The sequence below is a fragment of the Trichechus manatus genome, unplaced genomic scaffold, assembly GCF_000243295.1.
Source record: "Trichechus manatus latirostris isolate Lorelei unplaced genomic scaffold, TriManLat1.0 scaffold00016, whole genome shotgun sequence".
Classification (NCBI taxonomy): Eukaryota; Metazoa; Chordata; class Mammalia; order Sirenia; family Trichechidae; genus Trichechus; species Trichechus manatus.
This window is the reverse complement of record NW_004443952.1, coordinates 23,202,045-23,229,509: the sequence shown is the minus strand read 5'-3', so window position 1 is coordinate 23,229,509 and position 27,465 is coordinate 23,202,045. Positions and strand designations below refer to the sequence as shown.

At 38.9% G+C, this 27,465-nt stretch overlaps 1 protein-coding gene across 4 annotated transcripts in view; it reads left to right on the top strand.

Moving 5' to 3' along the window:
- The window catches only part of TDRD7 (tudor domain containing 7), a 63,679-nt gene extending 40,619 nt beyond the window's left edge, over positions 1-23,060 (top strand). For all 4 annotated transcript variants that reach the window (XM_004372243.2, XM_004372242.1, XM_023727488.1 and 1 more), the window contains 9 exons: positions 2,102-2,213; positions 4,033-4,235; positions 8,385-8,519; positions 10,478-10,564; positions 11,839-11,973; positions 14,928-15,038; positions 17,471-17,970; positions 22,077-22,237; positions 22,591-23,060. In XM_004372243.2, the coding sequence (XP_004372300.1) occupies positions 2,102-2,213; positions 4,033-4,235; positions 8,385-8,519; positions 10,478-10,564; positions 11,839-11,973; positions 14,928-15,038; positions 17,471-17,970; positions 22,077-22,237; positions 22,591-22,811 (1,665 nt within the window). In that variant the 3' untranslated portion in view covers positions 22,812-23,060. The remainder of the gene's footprint in view (positions 1-2,101; positions 2,214-4,032; positions 4,236-8,384; positions 8,520-10,477; positions 10,565-11,838; positions 11,974-14,927; positions 15,039-17,470; positions 17,971-22,076; positions 22,238-22,590) is intronic.
- Positions 23,061-27,465: the final 4,405 nt, after the last annotated feature.

The following is a 27,465-nucleotide window of genomic DNA, read 5'->3' as shown; positions in this document are numbered from 1 at the left end:
CAGCCTCTTAGCAATGGTCTAGTTTCTCTTGAATTGTGCTGTGCCTGGCATAAGTGGAAGATTTCCTCCTTGCTTTCTACTTGTCAGATCCTCGGTGAGTATGAGAAACAGGAAAAGGATCCCTCACAAACATGTCATTCACCCCCTGAGGTTGCTGTCTGTTGGCTTGAACCAGACCTGTATCCCAGGAATGTCAGCTGGGTATTACTCGGATGGTACTATGAGACCTACGGCCACTTGATGGCGCCAGAGAACGAAGAATGGAGTTGGGCCAGACGCCAGGATTGTGAGTCAGCTTATGCTTATCCCAGGGCATTCGTGAGAGAAGCTGTACTGAGTCCTCAAAGAGTGAAGGACACAGGGCGGTGTGTGGGAAATCCATGTGCAAGTGTTTTAGGTGCCTGGCAAATGCGTGATGTAGTGATTAAAAAGAAGAAGGAAAGAAAAGGAAGGGAAAAAAAAGCTACAAACATTACAGAAACCCTTTGGGGATTTTGGAGCAGTTATTCTTTAGTCTTTGTTATGCTAAGAATATATTCTGAATTTCTTAGGGGTCATGATTGCACATATTGTGTCCTTTATCAGACCATGTATCTCCATTTTGTGTTTGGGAAGAGTAGAATCCATGTTGTAGTGGTGATAGCTATTAAAGGAAACAAAAGCCACCTAAATGCTGAGGCCTGTGAAAAGAACAGGTGTCAGTTTGGGATAGAGAAATGGGCTTGTGTGCTTAAATGGCTGGCTGCCTGGCGTGAGCACCCCATCAAGAATCAGGCTCTATGGGAGCACTGAGTCAAGATGTGGACTGTAGGAAATGGTCTTTTCTAATATGGATGTACAGGCCTCACAGACCCTCTTATCAAATGTGCCTTCTTTCTAGACTAATACTGTATTCACAAAGGCAGTTGGTCTCTGTCTCTTCTTGTATCCTTTGATTTTCTGTTGGGTAGAATTTTTGTTTTGTATATGTAGTACCAGACCCTTGGTACTAAGAAGCTGGCCTGCAGACTTTATTTTCATGCAGAAAGTAAAAAGGACCTGCCTCTGTTAACTTGATATCTGTTAGTTATGCCATTGCCCTATAAGTCAGGAACCCACTGGTTTTTGTTGTTGTTTTATTTTTTTCAATAACAATCATTATTTTAATTAGAGAAGTATATTAGACTTTCAACATTTTCCCTCAGATTCGTAGTTATCATTTTAAACCCATAGTTTAATGCTTTTAGATTTAATTTTTCTCAAAAAAAGGAGAGGGGAGGGGGGCTTTGTGTTTATGAGCTCGTTTCAAATGAAGGTTTTACAAATAACTCTAAAAGTAATATCCAGATTCACTGATCTGCGCTCATGGAGAGGAGGAGTCATACAGGTTTCTGCAAACACAGAACTCTGTCCAGCAGATTGGTGCCTTTTCCTGAGCTGGATGAAGGCCTAACCTAGCTTCACACCCCTGCCCCCCAATAGAAGCACCTATTTCTACAGTGAAGAGTTCCATGTTGTTCAATCATGACATCAGTATTGTCATCAAGAGAAAGTATCTCGGCCTCCTGAAGCATAATAGCTAAGAGCAGGCCATCACAAATGCTGCTTTGGGGGCTTTAGAATCTGGTAAATACCACGAGAGTAATGCCTCCTCTAGAAACAAGTACTGCTGCCCAAGGAATGGGTGGAAGTGTGAAACCAAGAAAGAGTAAGGTGATGCAGGCATGATGTTAATGAAGGTGGGCAGTCAGGGCTGGCAGAACCAGACAGGTGTGCTGGTGAGAAACTGGCATTGACAAGGCATCACAACTGAGCACAATCTTACCCTTGTTCTTCCCATGAGCATAGGGGCACAGTAGAGGAGTGGGCCCCACAAATCAAGGGTCCTGGTTTCCTTTGACCCAGACGTAGTCTTTCTTTTCTGGGATAAGTAGGGATCATCTCTCCTGGCATTTTCCAGGGAGCTGTGGTGCCCTGCACTTGGAAAAAAAGCAGTGGTCCCACTTTAAAATGCTGATTATGGAATACGGTGGAACTATTTAAATGTATCAAATTTTTTTTATAAAGAAGTGAAGATAAAAAAAACTTATTTGAATGTAAACATTCTTTTTTTTATCATTAGGTATGCTATGTTGACTATGGTTTTAGTGAAAATGTTGAAAAGAGCAAAGCATACAAATTGAATCCTAAGTTCTGTTCACTCCCATTCCAAGCTACAAAGTGCAAGCTAGCAGGTAAGAGGAATTTCTTTCTAAAGCTCTCTTAGTCTTGGTAAGTTATTAGCATTGTACTTTTGGATAGTTAAATACTAACATGGACTAGGTATCTTGAGGTATTTTAATATTATTTCTTGAATGGTATAAATAAATTCATGTTTTAATATGGTCTTTATAAAATGTGATAATTATGAAAATGTTGTCCTATCAGCCATCTAAAAGTTTTTCTTTGTTCTAACTGATAGAGGCCCTGTATCATGGCATTTGACTAGTTTGAATCATTTGTTTGATTGTGTTGTGAGGTGGTTCTCAGCTTCTTTTCTACTGAAATGGACTCTGTAGGTGATGCTTACAAGTAACATATCTGGTGCACCCAAGCTCAAGTTGAGGTCATGTGTAGTTTCTGCCACAGTTGATGTGTAGCTGTTCTTTTTTTCTTCCTTAAGGAAGAATAGAGGAATGCATGTGTGTGAGAATGACATTGTAGGGATAACAGGACACAATGGTCTTGTTAATGATGAGAAAAGGCATTGGAATATGCATCATACTAGAAGAGCTTGAGCTAAACTCAGCAAATTATCATCATTCTTTCATGAAAATTAGCCCTGTGAAGGAATACCTCCTTCCCAGAACAGATGAGTCCTTCGGTTGGAGGAGCTGAGTTTGACTCTATCTGTAAGATAAATCTCAAGTAATTTTATAAGCCTTTTAAAAACTCATAGGAGTTGGTTTTGAAAAAGAACATAGTAAGAGCATAAAACAAGATTTAGGAGGCTGAAATGAAAGGTTTGAGAAAAGCTATAAAGTTGCATGTCTGGAATACAGAACAAGAGAAGGGTAGCTTACAAAGAGTGTAAATTTTAGCTTGTGGATTTAAAGGGGAAAAATATAGAAATAGGCATTTTAGTACCATTGGGGAAATGATTAGCTAGTTTTAATCAGCTTAATATATTAACAAAGTTGTCATATGTATGATACATAGAATTGTACTTTTCAAAGAATTTCAAATAGTACTTGAGCTATAATAAAATTCACTTAATACTTGTATTGTGTTAAACATTTAATCTTTCTTTGATAAATCGGAAGGTTCGTTGGTGTCCTTAAGGTCATCATTGTGTACTTTTAAAAAAGGAAAGCAAGAAAAAAGTGTTTATCTCAATTTCCAATCAATGTGTGTTCATTTTATAAGAAAAACACAACTGTAGATATTTAATTAGAAAATGAAAAAAGTTAAGGATAGGAATTTAGGAAGAAAAAGAAAAATATGTGACGGGCAGATATAATAATTGATTGATAGCTTTTTATTTGTGTTAGTCTTTTGTTTTAAATATGTATGTGTATATATAAAATTTTCCTAGGGTAGAATTTCTGATTGATCATCAACTTTTCCTCTTCTTTAGGATTACCTGCTTTCGTGCAATCATTCAAAAAGGCTTTTTTCTTTTTTTTTAAACATAAGGGTAGATAAAGGAGCCCTGGTGGTGCAGTGGTTAAAGTGCTCACCTGCTAACCGAAAGGTCTGTGGTTTGAACCCACCAGCCGCTCTGCAGGAAAAAGATGTGGCAATCTGCTTCTGGAAAGATTTACAGCCTTGGAAACCCTATGGGACGGTTCTACTCTGTCCCATAGGGTCACTATGAGTCAGAATCAATAGCAGTAGGTTTGGTTTGGGGAAGTGTAGATAACATAAGGAAGATTATAAAACAAGGCTTCCATTTCAAATTGAAGAATTTTGTAGTGGAATAATTGTATAATAAATGGTTAAAACAGATCAGTCTATCCATCTTAAAATGATTTCTCTAATTAAGTAGAAATTAAAATACTCAATATTTTTCAGGGTTGGAAGTTCTAAGTGATGATCCTGATTTAGTGAAGGTGGTTGAAACTTTAACTTGTGGAAAGATCTTTGCAGTGGAAATCCTCGACAAAGCTGATATTCCACTCGTTGTTCTCTATGATACGTCAGGAGAAGATGATATCAATATCAATGCCACCTGCTTAAAGGCCATATGTGACAAGTCATTAGAAGTTCACCTTCAGGTACCACTGTGATAATTATTGTCATCTGTTGCACATATCCTATGAAGGATAGCCATCAAAAAAGAATGTTATAAATCTTAGACTAACAATTGCACAGGGTCTTAACTAAAAAATATATATCTTACTTTATTGGATTTTTAAGTTATTATATTTATAATAAATTCTGAATTTAAAAGACATGGAGATTACAAAATTAATATTCATACAACAACAGTTTTTTTTATGCTGATAGTAACCAATTGGAAAATGCACTTGATGAGTAAAATCTCATGGGCAATAACCCCAAACATAAAATGCCTAGAAATAAGAATGTACCTAGAAAATTTTAAAACTTAGATACATCAAAACAAATTTGAATAAATAGAAAAACATCTGGTTTTCAGGTGAAAGGCTCAACATTTTAAAAATACAAATTCTCTCCCAAATTAATCAGTCAATTTAAATGTGATCATGAAATTCTGAATTTTTGTTTTTTTTCGGAATTTGACAAAATGATTCTAGAATTCTTCTGAAAGAACAATGTAAATATACAAAGGCTGCTGAAAAACTTTGAAAAACTAAAGTATTGAAAGGAGACCAGTCTTAACTAAAAATTAAAATATATGACAAAACATTAGTAATTAAAACAATATGGAAAAAGCCCAGGAATAGAAAAAGATATTAATGAAACAGAATAGTTTAGAAATATGTTTCAAATGTAGAGTATATATACCTACTCCTAACTTATCGACTATCTCGTTATCTGACATTTCCCATTTATGACAATAGTAAAAAATATACTATCTGACTATATTTTACACATTAATGAGGCAGCGGGCATGGCTGCAATGGCTGCAGAGTGCCCTTTTCCTTGAGGAGGGTCTCCAGGGGGCCTCTGGGAATCTAGGCCCTGCTGCCCTGTGTCCTCTGCTCCCTCCTGCCAGTGGGGGTGCCGTGTCTAGCTGCTGCACTCGGCTAGCCTCCCCGTAGCCATGGCCTCTGGGCAGACATGCAGGCCACACCTGTTCTGGGTTCCCAGCTCCTATGCAGCCTGAGGCCCTGCAGCTCAAAATTGCCGTGGGGTGGGAAGGAAGGAAGGAAGGAGGCATCAGAGAGGGTGTTTGGAAGAAATGCGTACAGGTTCAGTGACATCCCAAAGTGAGCTGGACTGGGCCTGGCTCCCAGCACCCTTGTCCTCACAGAAAGCCCTGAGCCTCGGTGACTCACCAGGCTGGGAGGGCAGAGGAGGTTCCAGGATGGTGAAGGCAGGGCTTGCAGGGGTAGGAGTGGAGCCCTGGAGGTCGCTTTGCCAGGGAAGCTCTGGCCCAGCACAGGATGAAGGTGAAGTGGTTAAGTCATGGGCCCTCCAGTCACACAGTCCAGCTATATCCAGCTTTGTCTTCTCCAAGCCTCCTTCTCTGCAGAGGAATGGTCCATAACTGGACTCATCACAGTAATGAGCACATCAGTAAATATTAGCTGTTATTTCTATGATCATATTTTCTAAGTAAAAAAAATCAGACAAATAGATGGTCTCAAAAGAGAAAAAAAAATTCCTCCATTTTCACATAACGCCGATTTTTGCCTTTTTTTGCCTTTTCTCATTGTCTCATGAGTATACAATTGCATTTTCCAGAGGCTACATGACATGTGACATCACAACAGATTGAATATCTGCAAAAGCAGATATGAGAATCTCCCTGTCTTCTATTAAGTTAGGCATTAAAGATATTTCCAAAAATGTAAAACAATGACACTCTTCTCACTTTTTTTGAGAATATAGTTATTTTAAATAAAACACAATTAACATGTAATAGGTTTATCTTAAATAAATTTATAAATACTTTAAATTTTTCTCTGTTAACTTCAATGTGGTAAGTATTGATAGATATATTCCACACAAACAAAAGCTCTCTGGGGTTCTTGACAATTTTTAAGGATGTAAAGGGATCCTGAGACCAAAATGTTTGAGAACTGCTATAATAGAAAAATGAGCAAAGGACATAAACAGATAGTTCACAAAAGAATATGGTACAAATAGCCAATAAATATGTGAAATGTATATGAAAATGTACTCAATCTTGATACATTATAAATGATATATATAAGCACTAAAAACCTTAATTTAAAAAATTGCAAAAGAGCTAAGCAGACAGTCAACCGTAAATTGGTAATTATTAGTAATAAGTATATGGAAAAACATTCCAACCTCATTAGACATTGAGAAAATGTGATACAGCTTTTTGCCCACCAAATTAGCCAAGTTCTATAGTATGGTAATCTGTCCTGATAAGGGTGCATTACTAGTGGACGTATAAACCCAACTCATTGCTGTCAAGTCGATTCCGACTCATAGCAACCCTGTAGGACAGAGTAGAACTGCCCCGTAGGGTTTCCAAGGCTGTAAATCTTTACAGAAGCAGACTGCCACATCTTTCTCCCATGGAGCAGCTGGTGGATTCGAACTACCGTCCTTTTGGTTAGCAGCCGAATACTTACCCACTGCACCACCAGTGCTCCTCAGTGGAAGTATAAGTTAATGCAGATCTTTCCAGAAGACAGTGGCAATACAGATCAAGCAGCTTTAAAATGTGGTTTATCTTTTACCCAGCAATTTTATTTCTAGGCATCTTTCCCAAGGAAATAATCAGAAATGTGGAAAAAAATGTATATGCTAAACATTTTAGATGGATTGCTTATGTATGGAGGAAAGAAGGGGGGGGGGGGCTAGAAGGGGAAAAAAAACACCAAAACATTAATAGTCATATTTATTAGGAGTTGTATTATAGGTAATTTTTGTTTTATTCTCCCGAGTTTCCACATCGAGCACATATTCACGTCATGTGAATTACTTTGCATGGATAATGTTGTTGCTGTTGCGTGTCGTCGAGTCAATTCCCACTCATAGCGACCTTATAGGAGAGGGTAGAACTGCCCCATAGGGTTTCCTGGGCTGTAATCTTTACAGGGGCAGGTCCCCAGCTGGTCTTCTGTCCTGTGAAGCCACTGGAGGGTTCCAACCACTGACCTTTTTGTTAGCAGCCAGGCACTTAACCATTGTGCCACCAGGCCTCCTGCAAGGATAGTAGGGGAGTGCAATACAGGAAATAGGAAAATTAAATCCATAAAGATATTTATACTGTATTAGCTTAAAAATTTTTAAATATCAAGAACATAAATGCCCCCAAAGAGGGAAACCTTTGAATAAATTATAGAGCATGCACTCAACAGAATAGAATGAAACATTAAAATGATCATTTTAAAGACTTATAGCAACATTGAGAGAATGATTGCTTTAATAAGTAGAACAACACTGAGTTGTCTTTATATTATGATTTGACCAAAACGGCTAAAATTAAAATTTTACTGTGATTACAGTTTTAAAAAATTACTAAAACTCATGTTGCTTTGGACGTATGAATAGGCTGATTGATTCTGATAATGTTGCAAAAACATGGTGTACATAATAATGTATTTTAATAAGTGGGGAAAAAATAAACCAAAGTTAAAGCTATTCTTAGTCTTTCAGATAATGGGATATGGTAATGCATTTATGTATACAAAATGTCTATTTTGTGCCTGACACAAATGATACTAGATACTCCTTTTGGAAAGAGATGGATCCAAATCAGTTTTTTACATTTAAGTTATGAATTTCGTTCTATCTGTCCTCCAACAATGAGTTCCTGGGTGATGCAAATAGTTAACTTATTAAGCTGCTAACCACAAAGGTTGGCAGTTCGAACTCACTCAGAGGTGCTTCAGAAGAAAAGCCTGGCAGTCTGCTTCTGAAAAATCAGCCATTGAAAACCCTGAGGAGCACAGTTCTACTCTGACACATATGGGGTCACCATGAGTCGGAATCAACTCGGTGGTAACTGGTTTTTATCCTCCAACTTGCAGATTTTAAAATGTAAAATCTTGTAATGAAATGAGACTCATTGAACTTTTTGGAAGGGTGAGCGATTTTGAAGAAAAATGTGTTGAGATCTACCTGAGGTAAGATATTTTTAGAGGAATGGGAGGACGTAGTCATTCAAGGTAAAAAAAAAAAAAAGAAGTGGCCATTCCTCTTAAAATGTCTTACGTTAGGTAGGTAAGATCTCTGTTCTCTTCTCAAACATTCTCACTGTCTTTAACTTTACAAGTATGCCCCTTTGTTTGTTCCAGGTGGATGCCATGTACACAAATGTCAAAGTGACCAATATTTGCTCTGACGGAACACTCTACTGCCAGGTGCCTTGTAAGGGTCTGAACAAACTCAATGACCTTCTACATAAGATAGAGGACTACTTCCATTGTAAGGTATGGCGGGACATCATCTGCTTCTAACATTAGCTCTAAGATTGCAGACTAGAGTGGTTCACTAAATTGCATAAATATGGGTAGTTTTTGAATACTTTGAGGTAGACTCTCTGGAATACTGGGTAAGAACACCGAACTTCAAAGCTTAAGGAAAAGAAAAAAGCAAAGCCAAAACAAAACCTTGTTTGAGCTCTGAGTCTTATTAGCTTTGTGGCCTCGGTTTCTGCATTGTAAAAGGAGGAGGATAATAGTGTGTACTTATAGGATTATCATGAGGATTGGTTGCAGGATTGCTTAGCACAGTGCCTGGCACAAAGTAAGTGCTCAACAATTGGTAAATTTGCATGCAGTTGATGATCCTGTAAGCCAGCTGGCCCTTCTGCCTCAGCAAAGGAGAAACCCTGGAATTTATGAGGAGATGAAAACCATTCTTAATTCTGTCAACTTCTCAGGCTTCACTCCCCAAACTCTTTATGGTCACTGAAAACCTGCCACCTTGGTAAATGTGGTTCTGCAGTTTAAATTACATTAATAATTTCCTTACCCCTTAATTCTAGTGTTCTTTTCTGAATCGGGATCTGTAGGGATTTTGTTTTGTTTTAAATTCTAAGTTGGTCTCCTTTACCTCCATTAGGACATTACAGCCCTAATCCAGAATATGCCTTGATTTGCCGCTGGCAAAAGTCTGATGCTGCTTCAACCCCCACCCTCTCATCCCTGGAAGCGAGATTTTTCTTTTAACCTACAAAGTATATTGGGAACCTCGTGGCACTGGTATTCAGCTGTGTATTTTAGCTGTTTGAATACTTAGTTTTCTTACTACAGTGTAGGCTTCTTGAGGGCAGGGACTGTGCTTTACCAAATTTTTTTCTCTCTTACAGTACCTAATCTAGTGTGTTACATAGAAAGGGTATTTAAAAATATTTGGTGAATCGAATTAAACCTGTAGTCAGACAGACCACAGTCTGGAATTGAGGCATTGGATCTATAGCTTTACCTCTTTCTACATTACAAATGTCATATATGTGTTCCAAAGTCATTATTTAAGTTTAATTTGTTTATCGTGGAGAAATCTGAGACATCCAGAGAGGCTGACTCCATTGACTTATTTGCATGGATGTTTTTACAACCTGTAGTGGTGAAAAGCCCCTTGATACTTCCTAGTGCTCTGGTAACCGGTGTTGAGACATGGCCTGTGGGGAGAGTAGAGCTCCTCACCCTGCATTCCTAGCTGCCATGGGCATGTCCCCAGCTGCAAGCTTCAGCAGAAGAGGATGAAGACCTACAACTGCAATTTGTTGGCATTTCATTGACAAATGTTTGTGTTGATGACGTTTGTTTTAGAATTTAAAAAATCTTTTCTTAGTATTGGAAACACTGGTGGTATAGTGGTTTAGAGCTATGGCTACTAACCAAAAAGTTGGCAGTTCGAATCCACCAGGTGCTCCTTGGAAACTTCTATGGGGCAGATCAACTCTGTCCTATAGGGTTGCTATGAGCTGGACTTGACTCGTCGGCAGTGGGTTTGGTTTTTTGGTTTTAGAATCTGAATGTTAAAAGGTGTAAAGAAGAGGCCTTGAGAATAGCTAGTCCCATCTCCGATTTTCAAACATGCTGCTCTCCTGCTTCTTGTTTACCTGACAGAGCCAGAGCATACTGACCTTCATGCTAACATTTTCTAGATATCTTAACTGTACTGATTTATGAGCTGCGGCATGTAAGGAAAGTAAATCACTATCATCAACGCGTGCATGAATAACAAGGCAGAAGTTTGGTAACTCCTCACACCCACTGCAGCACTGTCCTTGGAGGGAAGACGCTTGCGAGAGAGTTCTATAACATTCTGCTTAAACAGTCTGCCTGTGCTACAGTTACCTGTTTTTTGGGGTTTTGTTTTTAATGGTGTAGCAATATGCTCTTTGCTAAGAGTAATAAAAATATGTGTTTCTGTTTCATAGCACATGACCTCCGAGTACTTCATTTCATTACCTTTCTGTGGGAAAATCTGCCTCTTCCATTGCAAAGGAAAATGGTCACGAGTAGAGGTAAAATCAATCATTTAACTTTGTTTTTTTAAACTTATAAAATATTTCAGACAAACACACAAGATTTTTTAAAAAAATAGTGTAAGTCCGTGTATGCTCATTACTGGTGTAAGAAATAAAACATGACTGATATGGTTGAGGCTCCCTGCTTGCATCTCCTTTCTTCTACCACCAACCCCTAAGGGAGCTACCAATATGCATATAATAACATATAGTGAAAGAATAAATAAATAAATGAATATAAGTAGAACTGCCCCATAGGGTTTCCAAGGAGTGGCTGGTGGATTCGAACTGCCGAACTTTTGGTTAGCAGCTGTAGCTCTTAACCACTTTGCCACCAGGGCTCCATGGTGAAGTAGAAAGAGGCTTTTTTTTTTTGGTATATATGACTTACATGCCTAGAGTGACCCAGTCCATCTTGACAGTCCCTATCTTAAAGGCACCACCATTCTTCTGGTGGCAGTTAATGCAATTGTAGGCTTAAAACCCCCTCACAAATGACCAGTTTGATGGAGCTGTATTTGGCCAGTGTAATTACATTCAATGATGGCAAATATCACAGTGACTTAATAAGGGAATGGACACTTAAAGGTAAACCTAGAATCTTAAATTGGGATATTGTCATTATGGATGGAAATCATTTTATCACAAGTAGGTAATTGCTCTAACTCAGTGTGTAATTTTCCCATTTTCATAACTGTTAATTTGGACTTATTTTATCTCTTTTTAACTTTCTGAGTTTCGATTCTTTCAATTAAGATAAATGATGAAATTGTCATTAGGTTTTCGAATAAAGCTAAGAATACCAAAATACCTTGTAATTTAAACATATGCAGTATTTATCTATGACAAGTAAATCTGTCTCTAAATTACCTCTATTCTTTATCTCCTCATTGCTAAGACACAATAGTTTTTTCTCACATTTTAATATTTTGGAATCAGCAATATATAAAAATGTATCAATTTTTTAATAATTGATAGTGTCCTAGAATTGAAGAAATAGTAAATATTGCTATATTTATGAGTTTTATTTATCATTAGTTTACCGATTATTACTGATTAAATGAATTAACAATTAGATGTTGAAATCAATTCTGCTTTTAAAAGAGTATCTTTCTAGTAAACAAATCCATCTTAAAATTAGGGAAATCTTAAACGCTAATAGTCTTTGTTGCTTTTTATATGCAGTTTAGAGTTGTACAAAATGTAATTGCACAGAAGCATTTGGTCTTTTGGAGAAGCTAATAAATTAGCCAATGCTCGTCTCGTTTCAGATCACAAACGTTCACAGTAGCCGGGCTCTCGACGTTCAGTTCCTGGACTCTGGCACTGTAACATCTGTAAAAGTGTCGGAGCTCCGGGAAATTCCACCTCGGTTCCTACAGGAAATGATTGCCATCCCACCTCAGGTACTTTATGCCGCAAGTCTAGGAGATCTGCTGGAAAAGATTTGGATGCATTTGTAATCGTGTTGTGAGATAATCTCTCAGTTTTGATCTCATTAATGATTGAAATCCTAGTTTTTAAGAAAACCAGACACTGTCTAAATGTGGTTGTTTACTGGTTTTCAGAAGTAAAAATTAGCTGACTCAAATATTAGACAGAGCTGTAGGATAAAACAAGACTAAAGGGGCACACCAGCCCAGGACTAGAAGGCAGGAGTGGACAGGAAAGCTGGTAGTGGGGAGCATAATGTTGAGAAGGGAGAGTACTGACATGTGATGGGGTTGTTAACCAATGCCAAGGAGCAATATGTGTACTGTTTAATGAGAAGCTAGTTTGTTCTGTAAACCTTCATCTAAAGTTTAGTAAAATAAATAAATAAATAAAAGACATCATAAGCATAAAAAAAAAATTGGCTGACTTAGACAATAAGACAGCCAGGATTACAGAGTATTGTTTGATAAGTTTAGTTAGATATTTAGTTAGAGGTTCTGTTTTAATAATTAGATAACAATACTGATTTCTATACAGTTCCAATGTATTATAAGTAAATATTTACTTCCAGAGTTCTTAGTTTAATTAGGTAACCATCCCCTTTGGAAATCTGTTTTTATTTAATCATTTTCTTTTATTATCCTGTCCCCACAGATAAAAGATAGTAAAAAAAGATTCACTAAGCCTGCAATACTAATTGTAGATTTCGTGGGCTGTCTCTGATTTTAGTAACTTTGAATTATTTTGAGTCAATCTGAACTGGTAAGACCCGCTTCCCATGTTTAGAAGTAGGAGATTTTGTACAGAAATTAATACCTTTTTTAAAAAAATTAAATTGCTCATTATTCTTTAGTGTCATGAGGCCCCCAGGCTTATATTTACCTGAAGGCATCTTATACCATTAAAAGTCAGTGAGAAAAAAAGTAGTTGATCATAATTACCATGGCTTTTATAGATTCTCTCACTCCAGTTACTGTTGCCTTTTCAAACAGTGACTATCACAGAAAAGCTGTTTAACTTGTATTCAAGCCTATTTTTAAAATCATTTTTACTTTATTGTTGATCAGCCATAATACTGAAAATTGATAGACCTTTAAGTGCTATTGCTGTTGTTAGTTGCTGTTGAGTCGGCTCTGATTCACGGCTACCCCATGTGCCATTCTCACTTAATTACACCTCTGGCCTTTGTGTCCCCTTGTTAGAACATCCACCCAGGGCCAGCCTTGCCTAGAAAAGGCTCCCTGGGCTGGAGAGGAGGAGGGGATCTTTTCCACTGCTTCGGACTGCCTGAAGTTCACAGAGTAGTACCTTCTTTGTGCTACGGCATTAAAAGCCATTAAGAAATTATTAATCTTATCTAGATTTGTTACTTGATAGATGCGAGGACTCTTGTTAGGGAAACCCTAATGGCCAGCTAGCCCAGTCCTCTGGCTAACAACATCCCTGCAAGAGGTCTAAGTCAGAAGTAGCAAAGTGATGGGCGGTAGACCCAAACTGACCCATGGATATTGGTTTTTGGTTCTCACAGTGTTTTAAAAAATGTGAATTAGTTGCCAAGATGAAAATTTCACACCAAAATTCCTACTTCTAGCTTCTCTTGACAAATTAGAAGATGTGCTCATATGGAGTGCTCTTCCAGTGGGCAGCGCTCCACAGGAGCTTTCAAAGTGGCTTTCTATCTGCAGGGCCCGTGCTCTCCAGTGTGCTGTCCCCATATGGCCCACCTCACTCCATTACCTGCCTGGCCTCTGCAGGTATTACCTGCCTGGCCCCTGCAGGTACTGCTTGCCTGGCCCCTGCAGGTACTGCCTGCCTGACATCTGCAGGTATTAGTGGGCTCTTTCTGCTCTAAGTGACCTCCTCCCCACCAAGAAAGGTGCCACATCCAGGGATCACAGTGGAGACCTGGAGCCCCTGAAGGAGGGGAGTTCACAGACGGGGCTCAGAGGGGAAAGGAGGAATCCTGGAAGTAGATTTTATCTCCTTTACAAAATTGCCTCCATCAATTGTAAAGGCTAAAATGAGACTGAGGGGAGTTTCTGAGGTCATCTTTCAGTCCCTGCTCTTGCCATTCCACTGAAAGCTTGCTCAGTGATGGTAGGACATAAAAACATGGGAGAAAATTGGGCTTTTGGGTGTCTGTGGATTTTAGTTTTTCTTACCTTTCTTGGAGCCCTGCTGACACAATGGTTAAAGCGATAGACTGCTAACTGAAAGGTTGGCGATTTGAATCCAGCAGCCGCTCCATGGGAGAAAGATTTGGCAGTCAGCTTCCATAAAGATTTACAGCCTTGGAAACCCTGTGGGGCAATTCTGCTCTGTCCTGTAGGGTTGCTGTGAGTCAGAATCAACTCGACAGTGACGGGTTTTTTGGTTTGTCTTTCTTAATTCATTACAGCCTCCTTCCAAATGTGAGCATGATGCCTGGTACCCACAAGGTGCTCGGGAAATGCTGATTAAGCCTCCAAAAAGATTTTTACAGCAGGAGTCAAATGTCATCCAAATGACATTTCAGTGTTTTGAGTTTGGCTTAGAGGAGAGACCCAGATCTGAGTCCCAGCCCTGTCACTTTGCAACTCTGTGATCTTACACCAGTTAGTCTGAGTCTGTTTCACCATCCATAAAATGGGATCACAACACCATCTTGCAAAAGTGTTGTAGAGTAAGAAGTACATGAAGTACCTGGTACAAGTCCTAGTTCATAATAGTATGAACTATGTGAAGTAAAGATAATACCAGTAATATAAATAGAGCCAGGAACATAGCAGATGCTCAAATCCGAGGGCTATGATTGTTGTTATTAGCTATTTCTGTTGTTTGCTCTCTATCTTGGCAACATCCAACTTGTAAGAAAATAATGTTGCCATTACTCATAAGTACTTATTTTAAGATGGTATGTTTGCCTTCCATCATGTTTTCTTTTCAGGCTATAAAGTGCTGTTTAGCAGATCTGCCACAGTCGATTGGCATGTGGACACCAGATGCTGTGCTTTGGCTAAGAGATTCTGTTTTGAATTGCTCGGACTGTAGCATAAAGGTTAGTTATCTTACTGATCCTGATAACATTTAGAAAGGGAGCTGGCAGCCAGAAGGGCTCATTTGGTTTTTGTGAAAGAATTTTATCCTGTTGTAAACTGATGCTTTCACATCTGGCATATTTTTATAGTCAAGAGAGTGGATAGATGTATAGTTATATTTCATAGTTTGTTTTTTATTTAAGAAGTTATCCTATTTCTTCAGTATTATTTTTAATCCCTTTATATATACATTTTTCCCTTATTAAAAGGTAGCAGAGACGTCTTCTACTCCTGTCTATACAGACAGGTCACATATCTCTTGATAAATGTTTTTAAAAATTATTTAATTAAGCCCTGTATTTTTTTTTTTCTAAAGTAGAATGGATTGTCAACAAATTATTTGTTTCCAATCTTGGTTTTTGCTTCTTTTTTAAAAGTTTATTTACACTGCTTTACTTATTTCACTAGATCTTGTTTCTTTTTCTGCACTTTTGCATCTTCATATCAGAGACATTGCTCATATTTCCAAGAAGAGAAATGTAACAAGATATTTTTCTCTGTTGTTAACAGATGCAAATAGTGTTACCATCTTATATAAGCTTTTAACCATGAGATTTCCTTGAGAAATATCTTCATAAGGATCTTTAAATTATTCGAGCTTGCACTGATTTTCCTGCCTTCATACTCCTCTAAAGTTTATAATGTACAATTGCACACTTAATTATGTACCAATTTATATTATTGTTCCATTGTCATATGATAATATTGTTTCCCCAGCTACTTTTTAAGCCCCTAAAGCCAGGGTATTGGGTTCTCAATTAAAATACTTTTTAATTGGTTGATTTTTTAAATTGTACTTCTGTATCATAAATATCAAAATCAATTAACAGCCAGTATTTCAAAAGACCCATTGCATTGGGCAAATCTTCTGCAAAAGAACTGTGTCAAGTGTTGAAAAGCAAAGATGTCTCCTTGAAGACTAAGGTGTGCCTGACTCAAGCCATGGAGTTTTCAGTCACCTCATATGCATGCGAAAGCTGGACAATGAATAAGGAAGACTGAAGAAGAATTCATGCCTTTGAATTGTGGTGTTGGCGAAGAATATTGACTATACCACGGACTGCCAAAAGAACAAACAAATCTGTCTTGGAAGAAGTACAACCAGAATGCTCCTTAGAAGCAAGGATGGCGAGACTATGTCTCGCATACTTGGGACGTGTTATCAGGAGGGATCAGTCTCTGGAGAAGGACATCATGCTTGGTAAAGTAGAGGGTCAGTGAAAAATAGGGAGACCCTCGATGAGATGGATTGACACAGTGGCTGCAACAATGGGCTTAAGCATAACAGCGATTGTGAGGATGGCACAGGACCGGGCAGTGTTTCGTTTTGTTGTGCCTAGGGTCGCTATGAGTCGGAACCAACTTGATAGTACCTAACAACATCAACACAGGATTTCATTGCCAATTCGAAGGATGAGTTTAAATAGATTTGTCTCACTGGGAAGAAATAAATGACTGTGGATGGATTGCCTTGCTGGTGTCTCCTACTCTTCATGCCTGTGTTCCTGCCTTTCACTTCTAGCCCTATTTGATAAAAGATAGATGCGGCTAGAAGTGTCTCACTTTTGACATTGCTAAGATAAACCAGAATAGCTGATGAGAAGAATTAACAGTCACCTAACCCCTTGGGGAACAGCGGTTCTAAAGTGCAATCCCAATTGACCGTATCTTCCCTTATTCAATGTATGGTCTTCTCATACAAACACTCACCCCTCTGCAGAAACAGCAGAGGTAGCTAGGTAGTCAGAAGGTCTCCTGGCTAAAAGGGGCAGAACTTAATGGAGCTCTCTTTCTCTTTTTCTCCCCAGGCCTCTCTTCTCCCATGAAATTGGGAAGGGGAGGTGAGGGATGAGGAGAGATACTAGGACAAAACAGGATACTGGACCAGAGGTCCCAGCGGTATGGTGGATGTCAAGACTTTGTACTTTCCTTCCCAGTCTGGGGCACACCAGCCTTAAGCAGAACTGTTCACAGACATTCCACCATTATCATGATTATTTTTCATTGTTGAAGCTGGGTGATAAGCACATGGGGGTTCTTTCTACTGTTCTGTCTACCTTGAGGTTTAAAATGTCATCAATATTTTTTTTTAATCATGGTATGTAGAATTGCTTTCTTTCTCAGTGATGATGGCCTCTAGCAAGAGACAGTTATTAGGTATTCTCAGAGTTTTAAAGGTTAGTAATTGTTTCACTTCTGTAAGGTTGCTGCTGTTTTCTAGACTATTTTGACTTAAAAACCTATTCATTGCTTAAAGCTATGATAGGTAATTCATCTTACCTTAAATGACTTTTAGACTTTCTTCAAATTACTGTATTTTAATAATTAAGATTCATATTTAAGATTAATATTATAACTTGGATTTCTTAAATTGTTTTTGTGTTTTCCAAAGGTTACAAAAGTGGATGAAACCAAAGGGATTATACATATTTATTTATTTACTCCTAAGAACTTCCCTGATCCTCATCGCAGTATTAATCGCCAGATTACGAATGCAGACTTGTGGAAGCATCAGCAGGATGTGTTTCTGAGTGCCATATCCAGTGGAGTGGGCTCTCCCAACAGCAAAAATGGCAACACCCCTGTGTCAGGCAGCACTGGAGAGGGTTTCAGAAAGAGCCTCACTGATATCAAAAAGTCCATGGTGGACCACACTGGCTCTTTCTCCATGGAGGAGCTGCCACCTCCTGTCCACTTGTCAAAACCAGGGGAACACATGGATGTGTATGTGCCTGTGGCCTGTCATCCAGGCTACTTTGTCATCCAGGCTTGGCAAGAGATACATAAGTTGGAAGTTCTGATGGAGGAGATGATTCTGTATTACAGTGTGTCTGAAGAACGCCATGTAGCATTAGAAAAAGACCAAGTGTATGCTGCAAAAGTGGAAAATAAGTAGGTCCTTGGACAAAGCATTTTATTCTACTCCTAAGAAAAATGTGTAGAATGATACCAAGAGTCCTTAATCCCTGCAGGGGGACTTTGAACTGCACACATGGGAATTTTCAATGTGAAACTGACCAATGAATTGTGCAATTTTCTAATATTTAAAATTATGTCATTTATCTAAAAATCTAGTAACCACCCTGTTAAAACCTAATTTTACCTAAACTGAAGTTTTAAATGTTTTTTTCTACTTCTCTATTAGAAAATATTAGAAAAATATTTTTATTCAGGAAATAGTTAGGCTTTTAAAATTTTTTAATGACTTTATTTTAAAAATAAGATGTTTATTGTAGAAAATAGAAATTACAAAAAAGTATAAGAAAGAAAAAATTTTAAATCAGCCACTCAGACATAACTCTTGTTAAGTTAAATGTATTTCAGTTTTTTTCTATGCATATTTATATAATTGGGATATTATTATTATATATAATTGTGTACCTGCTATTTTCACATAACGTTATACTGTGAACATTTTTCCAGTGATAAAGTTTCTTCATAAACATTTTTAATGGCTGACTAATATTCTATCATACGGAGAAATCATAACTTACGTATCATTCTCTTTTGTTATTTAAAGGTTTTTCTTCCACATTTTTCACTATTATAAATAATGTTGAACATAAATATTTGTTTGCACCTCTGATTATTATGGGATAGATTCCTAGAAGAGAAAGTACTTGTTGAAGGGTTACACAGTTCATGATACATGTTGTCAGTTGCTTCCGCGACCACTTGTGCCACCATTTATAAGGTGCAACAATGTCACTACCCTTTGGCCTCTGGACAGTGAGAAACATATTCCTTACATTTGTTTAGCACATGAATCTGTTTTTCATTTTTTCACAATTGGATCACCACCCCCTGCTCCCCAGAGCCCCTCAGTGCGTGCTGTTTCCATCCTGGGAAAGCCACGCTGTCAGCTCTCCTCCGTTCCACACTCAGGCCACAAAAGCTTAGAAGATGGCACAACTTTCCCTGTCCTGTCCTTTTTGCCAGCTTTCTTAGGGGAAAGGAACATGCTTATTTGTTGATGCTGAACACAAAGAGCTGTCCCTCTCTCCCCTCCCTCCCCTAACACACACACACACACACACACACACACACACACACTCCAAATCTCAGTTTAAAGGGTAAAACTGCTTATTTGTATATAAAATGTTTTCATTCTTGCTTAAAATAGCAAACAGGCATTTATAAATTTTGTCATTTTCATGGGAGAAAATATCTAATGTTTAACTCTGAAAAGTGGAAAGTATAGTAGCTTTCATTTTGAAAAACATTGAATTTATATGTTGTAAGCTTCTCATTATTTATTTTTTTGGTATTTCATGTAATTTACCACCTTAGGATAAATAGGTTTAATTGAATACGGGAACATTATTTGTATTAGATTTGCCTCAATTAGAGCTCTTTGTAGGATAATTTAATCACAGTTAAAACCAAACTAATGTTAACTCTTTATTATCTGGGGGCAGATTAATGAGATTAATCGAGCAGACCCTGGGGAAGTCCTACTTGCAGGGGTAGGGGGAGAGGTTATGTGCGGAAGGAGAACCCATAAACTAGAGGCCTAGAGTGTGGAGCTTCAGACTCCCGCCCCACCCTCCATGGACTTGAACAACTCTGCCCCAGTTAATGTGTACCCAGATAATCAAGGGATGTTTTAGATACTAAGAACGGATTGTTCTTTTTTTTTTTTCTTTTAAAGTTCATGAACTGAATCAATGTAAAATTGTTTAGAGCTCCTGTCTTGCTTAAGACTCAGGAGTATTTACTAAACTTTACATAAACCTTGTTCCCAAGTATGGTAAGTTAAGACTTAGGAATTTCAGATGGATTTTTTATTACAGTGGTTTCCAGCTCTGTCTTAGCATCAAGAATAACCTGGAAAACCTCCTAAAAATACAGATTCCCAGTCTTCACCTGGACATTCTGAAGCCGGATCTCTGGGGTAGAGCCCTGGAATCTGTATTTTTAACACTCTCCAGGTGATTCACAGGCAGTCTTGCACTGAAATTATAATTTAGTCAAAACTAAAGACTTTATTTAAGCTATTATTTTTGAAAGTTGAAAGCAACACTGAAGTACAGCACATGAGTTTTCTGATGGCTGTCTCCTCATTGATCTGTGCCTCTTATGTGTGAACTAAAAGCACAGACCACCATCATTTTGCCCTGTACAATTTAATGATGATGCTATCGGTAGAAACCAAATGTTTTCATCTCCTTTTGCACTTATATAAATTAGCAGCTTGCACCAAACTGGTATTTCCACATATGAAAATTTCTCTTCAGTTAGGTCTGAAGTTCTTATTTGCACAGTTTATCTTTATTTTAATGCTAATAATAATAGCTCCCATTTGCCAAGTGCCTATTATATGCCAAGTAATGTGCTAGGCACTTTACTACATTATTTCCGCAAGTAAATTAATATTAAATATTACACATGAGGTAACTGGGGCACAGAGAGGTTAAATAAAGAGCCTAAGGTGACACAACTGGAAAATGGCTCAAGTGGGACTGTTTGGCCCGAAAAGCTTGTATGCTTTTTATATGACTTGCTGTGTCTTCATGGCTTATTGCTTGCTGCACCTGTGGCTTATCTAAAGGTTTCTAGAGTTCCCCAGAATACCCCAATCACAGACAGTGTTTAAAGTTGGCCTCTTTATAGATTTCTCACTGTGTTCACCCTACAGCAGCTATGAGGGTTTCCTATATTCATTCTCTGCTAGGTGTGTACTGGCTGCAGAATCGGTCCAGTCTGGGCAGCCTTCACCCGATGATGTGTTGTAGTAAAGGGCCTGCTGTTTAATATGCCCCTGGGCTTGGGGCTGATAAACCTATTTCAAGGTGGTTGGGCCTGCCACTGAGGTAGAGCTGGACTCACACCATTCAGGAGCAGATACCGCCTCCATAAACACATTGCTTTCAGACAGTATGAACAATCTTCTTGCCTTAGTGTGATAACATTCTTTAACAACATAATCAAGACTATAGGACTTTAAAATGGTCCTTCTTATCTTAACTTTAAAGTCTAGGCTTTTCTTATTTTTATGATGTTGATGTAGGCCATGATGGAAAGATTATATTCATGTGAATTTCTTTCTGGCATCTTGAACTCTGGATCTGAAACCATGCTCCTTTTTCTCCCAGTATTCCCCTTTTCCCCATATTCCCCTACCCTTTCCGTGTTCTTTATTTTAGGTGGTGGGTTAGATTTTGCACTTCATTTTATTTTGCTTTCTAATGTCCTTTGCATAATTAAAATGGTCAACTTTGCGTTCAGAACCTTTTATAATCTTTCCCCAGTCTACTTTCCCAGTCTGGCTTTCTCTTCCATTCCTCCATACATTCTACCTTCTAGCTGTTCTGGAGTGTTTGCTGTGCTCCAAACCACCATGCCCTTTCCAGTCTTCTGTGCTTTTCTTTTCATGTTAATTCTTCAGCCTGGCTTGGTCCTGCTTGCCTCCTCCTTTTCCATCTTCCAACGTGAGCCATGTACCAAACACGTAGCCATTTTCTGTCTCCCAGGTCAAGTCTCCTGGCCTTGTCCTGATTGTCTTTGATGACATGTTTCATTCTGCTTACTATGTGTTTGGTAGTTTATGTGTCAGACTCCTTCACTAGCTCCATGAAACCCAATAAAATTCTGTTGAATGAACAAATTCCATCAAATGAACCAGTGGCAAAGCAAATGAACCGTAAAGCCTAGAAATTACAAGGGAGCATTTTTATTCCAATATTATAGTAATATAGTAATAACTCAAGGGCAATTTTCTTTGAAAAGTCAACTCTGTTAAAACAAAACTTGTTATTAAATATCTTTCATCAAACATAAGCATATTCTTTTCAATCCCCTACAAGAGTCAGAGCCATGTAGCATAGATAAGATTTTTTTAATTGTAACCTTTGAAAAAAAGCAGCAACCTTGTTAAAAACTTCTGTGACAATATAGTTTTATATTTTGATAACTGTCATTCACATTAACTGTTTAGCCTTAAAGCAGGTGTTAACTTTGTGTGTTTTGTTTTCCTTTTTAATCCAATGCACATCTAGGTGGCACAGAGTGCTTTTAAAAGGAATCCTGACCAACGGACTGGTATCTGTTTACGAGCTGGACTACGGCAAGCACGAATTAGTCAACATAAGAAAAGTACAGCCCCTAGTGGACATGTTCCGAAAGCTGCCCTTCCAAGCAGTCACAGCTCAGCTCGCAGGTAATTTCTGTGGAGTTTGAACTCACGCTGCAAAATTGTTTATATTGTCATGGTGTCCTGGATACTTCGCTAGTGCTGAATCATTGACCAATTAAGAGTTAATTTTTTTTCCCACAGAAATCATCCTGACCATAATGGAAATTTTATTTCCATTTTATCACACAGTATTAAATCTCAAATGAAACTTGTATCTGTAGGTAAAGGTTTACAGAAGTGACTCCATTCAGAATAGAAAAACTATAAGCTGGACTGTTTTAAGATTGTTCAGCAATTAACACAAGTAGTTTTCCACCATAAGAGATCTAAGAAAGGCTTGTTTGACCCTTCAGTTGTATTCCCTGCCTTTTTCCCAGGAGTGAAGTGCAACCAGTGGTCTGAGGAGGCTTCGATGGTGTTTCGAAATCATGTGGAGAAGAAACCTCTGGTGGCATTGGTGCAGACAGTTATTGAAAACACTAACCCTTGGGACCGGAAAGTAGTGGTCTATTTAGTGGACACATCGCTGCCAGACACTGATATCTGGATTCATGACTTCATGTCAGAGTATCTGGTAGAGCTTTCAAAAGTTAATTAATCACTGCTTCTGAGACCTTGACAACTAGTTCAGATTTTTTAGCAATAACAAAATGTAGTAGGCTTAAAAAAAAAAATCTTACCTCTGCTACATGGCTCTGACTCTTGTGGGGGATTGAAAAGAGTATGCTTGTGTTTGATGAAAGATATTTAATAACAAGTTTTGTTTTAACAGAGTTGACTTTTCAAAGAAAATTGCTCTTGAATTATTACTATAATATTAGAATAAAAATGTTTATCAATGTAAAAACTGGCTCCCGTGTAATTTCTAGGCTTTATGGTCTTAAAATGAAAAGTTTCTCTTTCCAGTTATGTCGTCTTCCTTGCAATTCTGGGTTCTTCTCTAGTTAGATTCAGAGTTTAATGACGTAGGAGGCCCCTAGTAAGCAGTTGGAACCTGGGTGGTGAAAACGATTTGCAATAGGCTGCTTGCTAACCTAAAGGATGGTGTCTGGAATCCACCCAGCATCTCCACCAAAGAAAGACCTGGAGATCTGCTTCTATAAAGATAATAGCCAAGAACATCCTATGGAGCACAGTTCTACTCTGTCACACATGGGGTTGCCATGAGTCAGATCCACTCGATGGCAACAGGTTTGGATTTTTTGGTTAGTAATAAATCAGTTTTCCAGAGACACACCCATCCCCCAGTTTTAAGAGAGGGAAACAAGTCCCAGAGAGATGCAGTTTGCCTTAAGGTCTCTCTGGGCTGAGCTAGGACTAGCCTCCAGGCCTCTAGCTTTCCAGGCCAGGATGCTTTTCTGAGCTTCAAGCAGCCCCTGAGCTTGTTGTCCATCTCCAAGGAGGTGTCCTCCCTTCCTGCTCACACCATTGCTCAGGGTCCTCAGCTTCTGTTCGAGAGGCCTCCCTCTGAGCATTTCCCATAGAGAAATCAAGTACATACCTGGCCAGCTGGCACCCGCCGTTGCCCCTAACCTTGCTTTCTTCATCAGACCCGCGATAGGCCTTAAACTAAGCAGGCGTTTGGTAATCACTGTTTTGGAATGATAGATGCTTTATCAGCATCTCATCTCCACCTTTTTGTAAATAACCCTACCCTGGTGTGCGGTGTGTCCCAAATCAGGTGGTGGTTACCAAACCATGAGAAGACTGTCCACCTCAGCGTTGTAGTGCTGGCTGGAGGAGCTGCCCATGCAAGCCTGCATGCCCCTCATCAGCCCTTCTTTCCCTAAAGCTTGAGTGGCTTCCCATTGCCCAGAGAGTATAGTCTATCCGTAAGAAAAACGAGCAATACATCTGAACAAACACTTCATAAAAGGAGAAAAGGTGTTCAACCCATTAGGACACAGGGAAATGCAAATTCAGACCACAATGAGACAGATGTGCCAGAATGACTAAAATGTTTTGGTTTTTAATTCCAAGTATTGTTGAGGATGTGAAACTGCTGTGCAAATTGGTACCATGACTTTGGAAGAATTCAGCATTATCTCTACTAAAGTTGAAGCTAGGCATACTCTATTAGCCAGCACTTCCAACAGAAATGTGTGCACTTGTACACAAGGATACTGAGTAAAGAATGCTCACAGCAGCACTGCTTGTAATAGCTAAAACCTGGAAACAACCTAAATGGCTATTAATAGTAAAATGGATTTTTGAAAATCTGTGGTATATTTATACAATGGAAAACTACACAGTGTAATGAGTGTGAACAAACTACGGCTGCAGGAAACAACACGGATTAATCTCACAGCATAAAGTTGAGCAAATGAAGACAAACTATAGATGAAATCAAGGAAGTGATTACCATAAAAATCGAGAACATGATCATCTCTAGGAAGGAGTTATCAGTGGGAAGGGCATGAGGAGGCTTCTGGGCTACTGGCAGTGTTGGTTCTTTTTTTTTTAAATTGTGCTTAGGTGAAAGTTTACAGCTCAAGTTAATTTCTCATTCAAACATTTATACACATTGTTCTGTGACATTAGTTGCTATCCCAGTAATGTGACAGCACACTCCCCCTTTCCACCCCGGGTTCCCTGTGTCCATTTGACCAGTTCCTGTCCCTTCCTGCCTTCTCATGTTGCCTTGGGACAGGAGCTGCCCATTTGGTCTCGTATATCTGATTGAACTAAGAAGCACGTTCCTCTCATGTATTATTTTTTGTTTTATAGTCCTGTCTAATCTTTGTCTGAAGAGTGGGCTTCGGGAATGGCTTCAGTTCTCGATTATCAGTGTGTCCGGGGGCCATAGTTTTGGGGGTTCCTGCAGTCTCTGTCAGATCCTTGAGTCTGGTCTTTTTACGTGAATTTGAATTCTGTTCTACATTTTTCTCCTGCTTTGTCCAGGACTCTCTGTCGTGTTCCCTTAAGGGTGGTCATTGGTAGTAGCCAGGCACCATCTAGTTCTTCTGATCTCAAGCTGGTGGAGTCTCTGGTTCATTTGGACATTTAGGCCTTTGGGCTAGTATTTTCCTTGTGTCTTTGGTTTTCTTCCTTCCCCTTTGCTCCGAGTGGGATGGGACCAATTGATGTATCTTAGATGGCTGCTTGGAAGCTTTTAAGATCCAGACATCACTCAGCAAAGTGGGATAGAACATTTATAAACTATGTTATGCCAGTTGACCTAGATGTCCCCAAAAACTGTGGTTCCCAGGTCCCACCCCCAGCTATTCTGTCCCTCAAAGTGTTTGGATATGTCCAGGAAACTTCTTTGCTTTTGCTTTGGTCCAGTTGTGCTGACTTCCCCTGTATTGTGTGTTGCCCTTCCCTTCACTGAAGTTGATCCTTGTCTACTATCTAGTTAGTGATTTCCTTCCCCACCCCGTAACAATCAAAGAATGCTGTTTTCTGTGTTTAAACCTTTTCTTGAGTTCTTATAATAGTGGTCTCATACAGTACTTACCCTTTTGTGACTGACTTATTTCATTCAGCCTAGTGCCCTCCAGATTCATCCATGTTGTGAGATGTTTCACGGATTCATCATTGTTCTTTATCATTGCATGCAGTGTTGTTTCTTGACCTGAATGTTTACATTATACAGTGTCATGAAGCTACACACAGAAGTTGTATGCATTTTTCATATCTAGCTTTATTACACAACAAAAAGATTTAAAAATAATCTGAAGTAGCAAATCATTGCCTTATTGAAATATACGGCAATACCCCTTGAAAAGAGCATTCGCTTACACCTGGGATACTTTTTAGCAGAAAACATTTTTTTTTTTTTTTCAAAACGAGTGTTTCTCACTAGTAATCTATACACCAAGATTAAAAAGAGCTGGTTTTGCTAGGGTCTACTTACTTCACCAGAAACTTGCCCATGATAATCCAAAAAGAGACTTTTCCCTATGTCCCTACAAATTCCTTTGTATGACATGTTTTTCATTCAAAACACTGTTAAAATTTTCTGTTTGAGTTTAAGTGATTTGTTCTGGAAAACATACTAGCCTTCTAGAAACTGGGATTTATTTATTTGTTGGTGGCTATTTTAAGTCGTGATCTTGCACACTATTCTCTCAGTATAAAGAGCAGCATTCCATTCTGTGTTGGAACTATATATGTTAACAAAACAATTGTTATACCAGCTTCAGTCATACCAGGTGTAGCTGGGCTGCTGATAAGGTGGGAAGGGTCATTTCTTCAATCAAAGTCTCTTTTTAAATTTTATTTATTTTATTGTTGTTGAGAATATATATAGCAAAACATATACCAATTCAGCAGTTTCTACATGTACCATTTAGTGACATTGATTACATTTTTCAAGTTGTGCAAACATCTCACCCTCATTTTCTGAGTTGTTCCCGCTGTCCCCTTAGCATAAATTCACTGCCTCCTAAGGTTTCTATCTGAAGGGAGGCCTGGTGGTGAAGAGGTTAGTGGTTAAAGCCCTGGGCTGCTAACCAAGAGGTCAATGGTTCAGCAGCTCTGGGGAAAAAGATGTGGCAGTGTGCTTTCATAAAAATTTACAGCCTTGGAAAACCTATGGGGCAGTTCCACTCTGTCCTATAGGGTCATTGTGAGTTGAGATGGACTCCAACGCAGTGGGTTTGGTTTTGGTAAGATTCCTGTCTAATCTTTTGAGTTGCTGTTGTCAGTCTGATCCCATATAGATAGTTCTTAAAAGAGCATAATGCTCAAGGCAGACATTTTTTACTAGTTACACTATTATTTGGTTTTAAGAAGACTTCAAAGAATACTTTTGCCTTAAGGTTTAAAGATAATCGCAGAGCCATAATTTCAGGGGTTCATCCAACCTTCATGGCGCCGGAAGTCTGGAGTCTGTAAGAATTTAAAATTATGTTCTGCATTTTCCAACTTTTGATCAGGATTCTTCTATGGAATTTTTGATCAAAATTTTTCCTCCATCACTTTGAAGGACCTTCTAATTAAAATCTAGAGCCCGCAGGCATGAAATCTGCACACCTTTTCCCGAATAACAACCAGTGACTTAAACTCCTGGTACAAATCAGGAAACCGAGACTCAGAGGTGGGGAGACCAGCACCCATTTTGCAGCGGATCCAGGCTTCCCGGGCGGCCCCCCAGCGGGTGTCGCTCCCCAAGCAGGAACCGTGCACTGAGTCTCTGCGCCCCCGGTGGAGGAGGAGGGAAAAAAAGAGAAAGCAGCGGGCGGGGCGGGGCGCGATGACAGCGGAGCCGGGCCCGCCCCTGGCTCCCACCCCCGGAGCATACAGCGCCC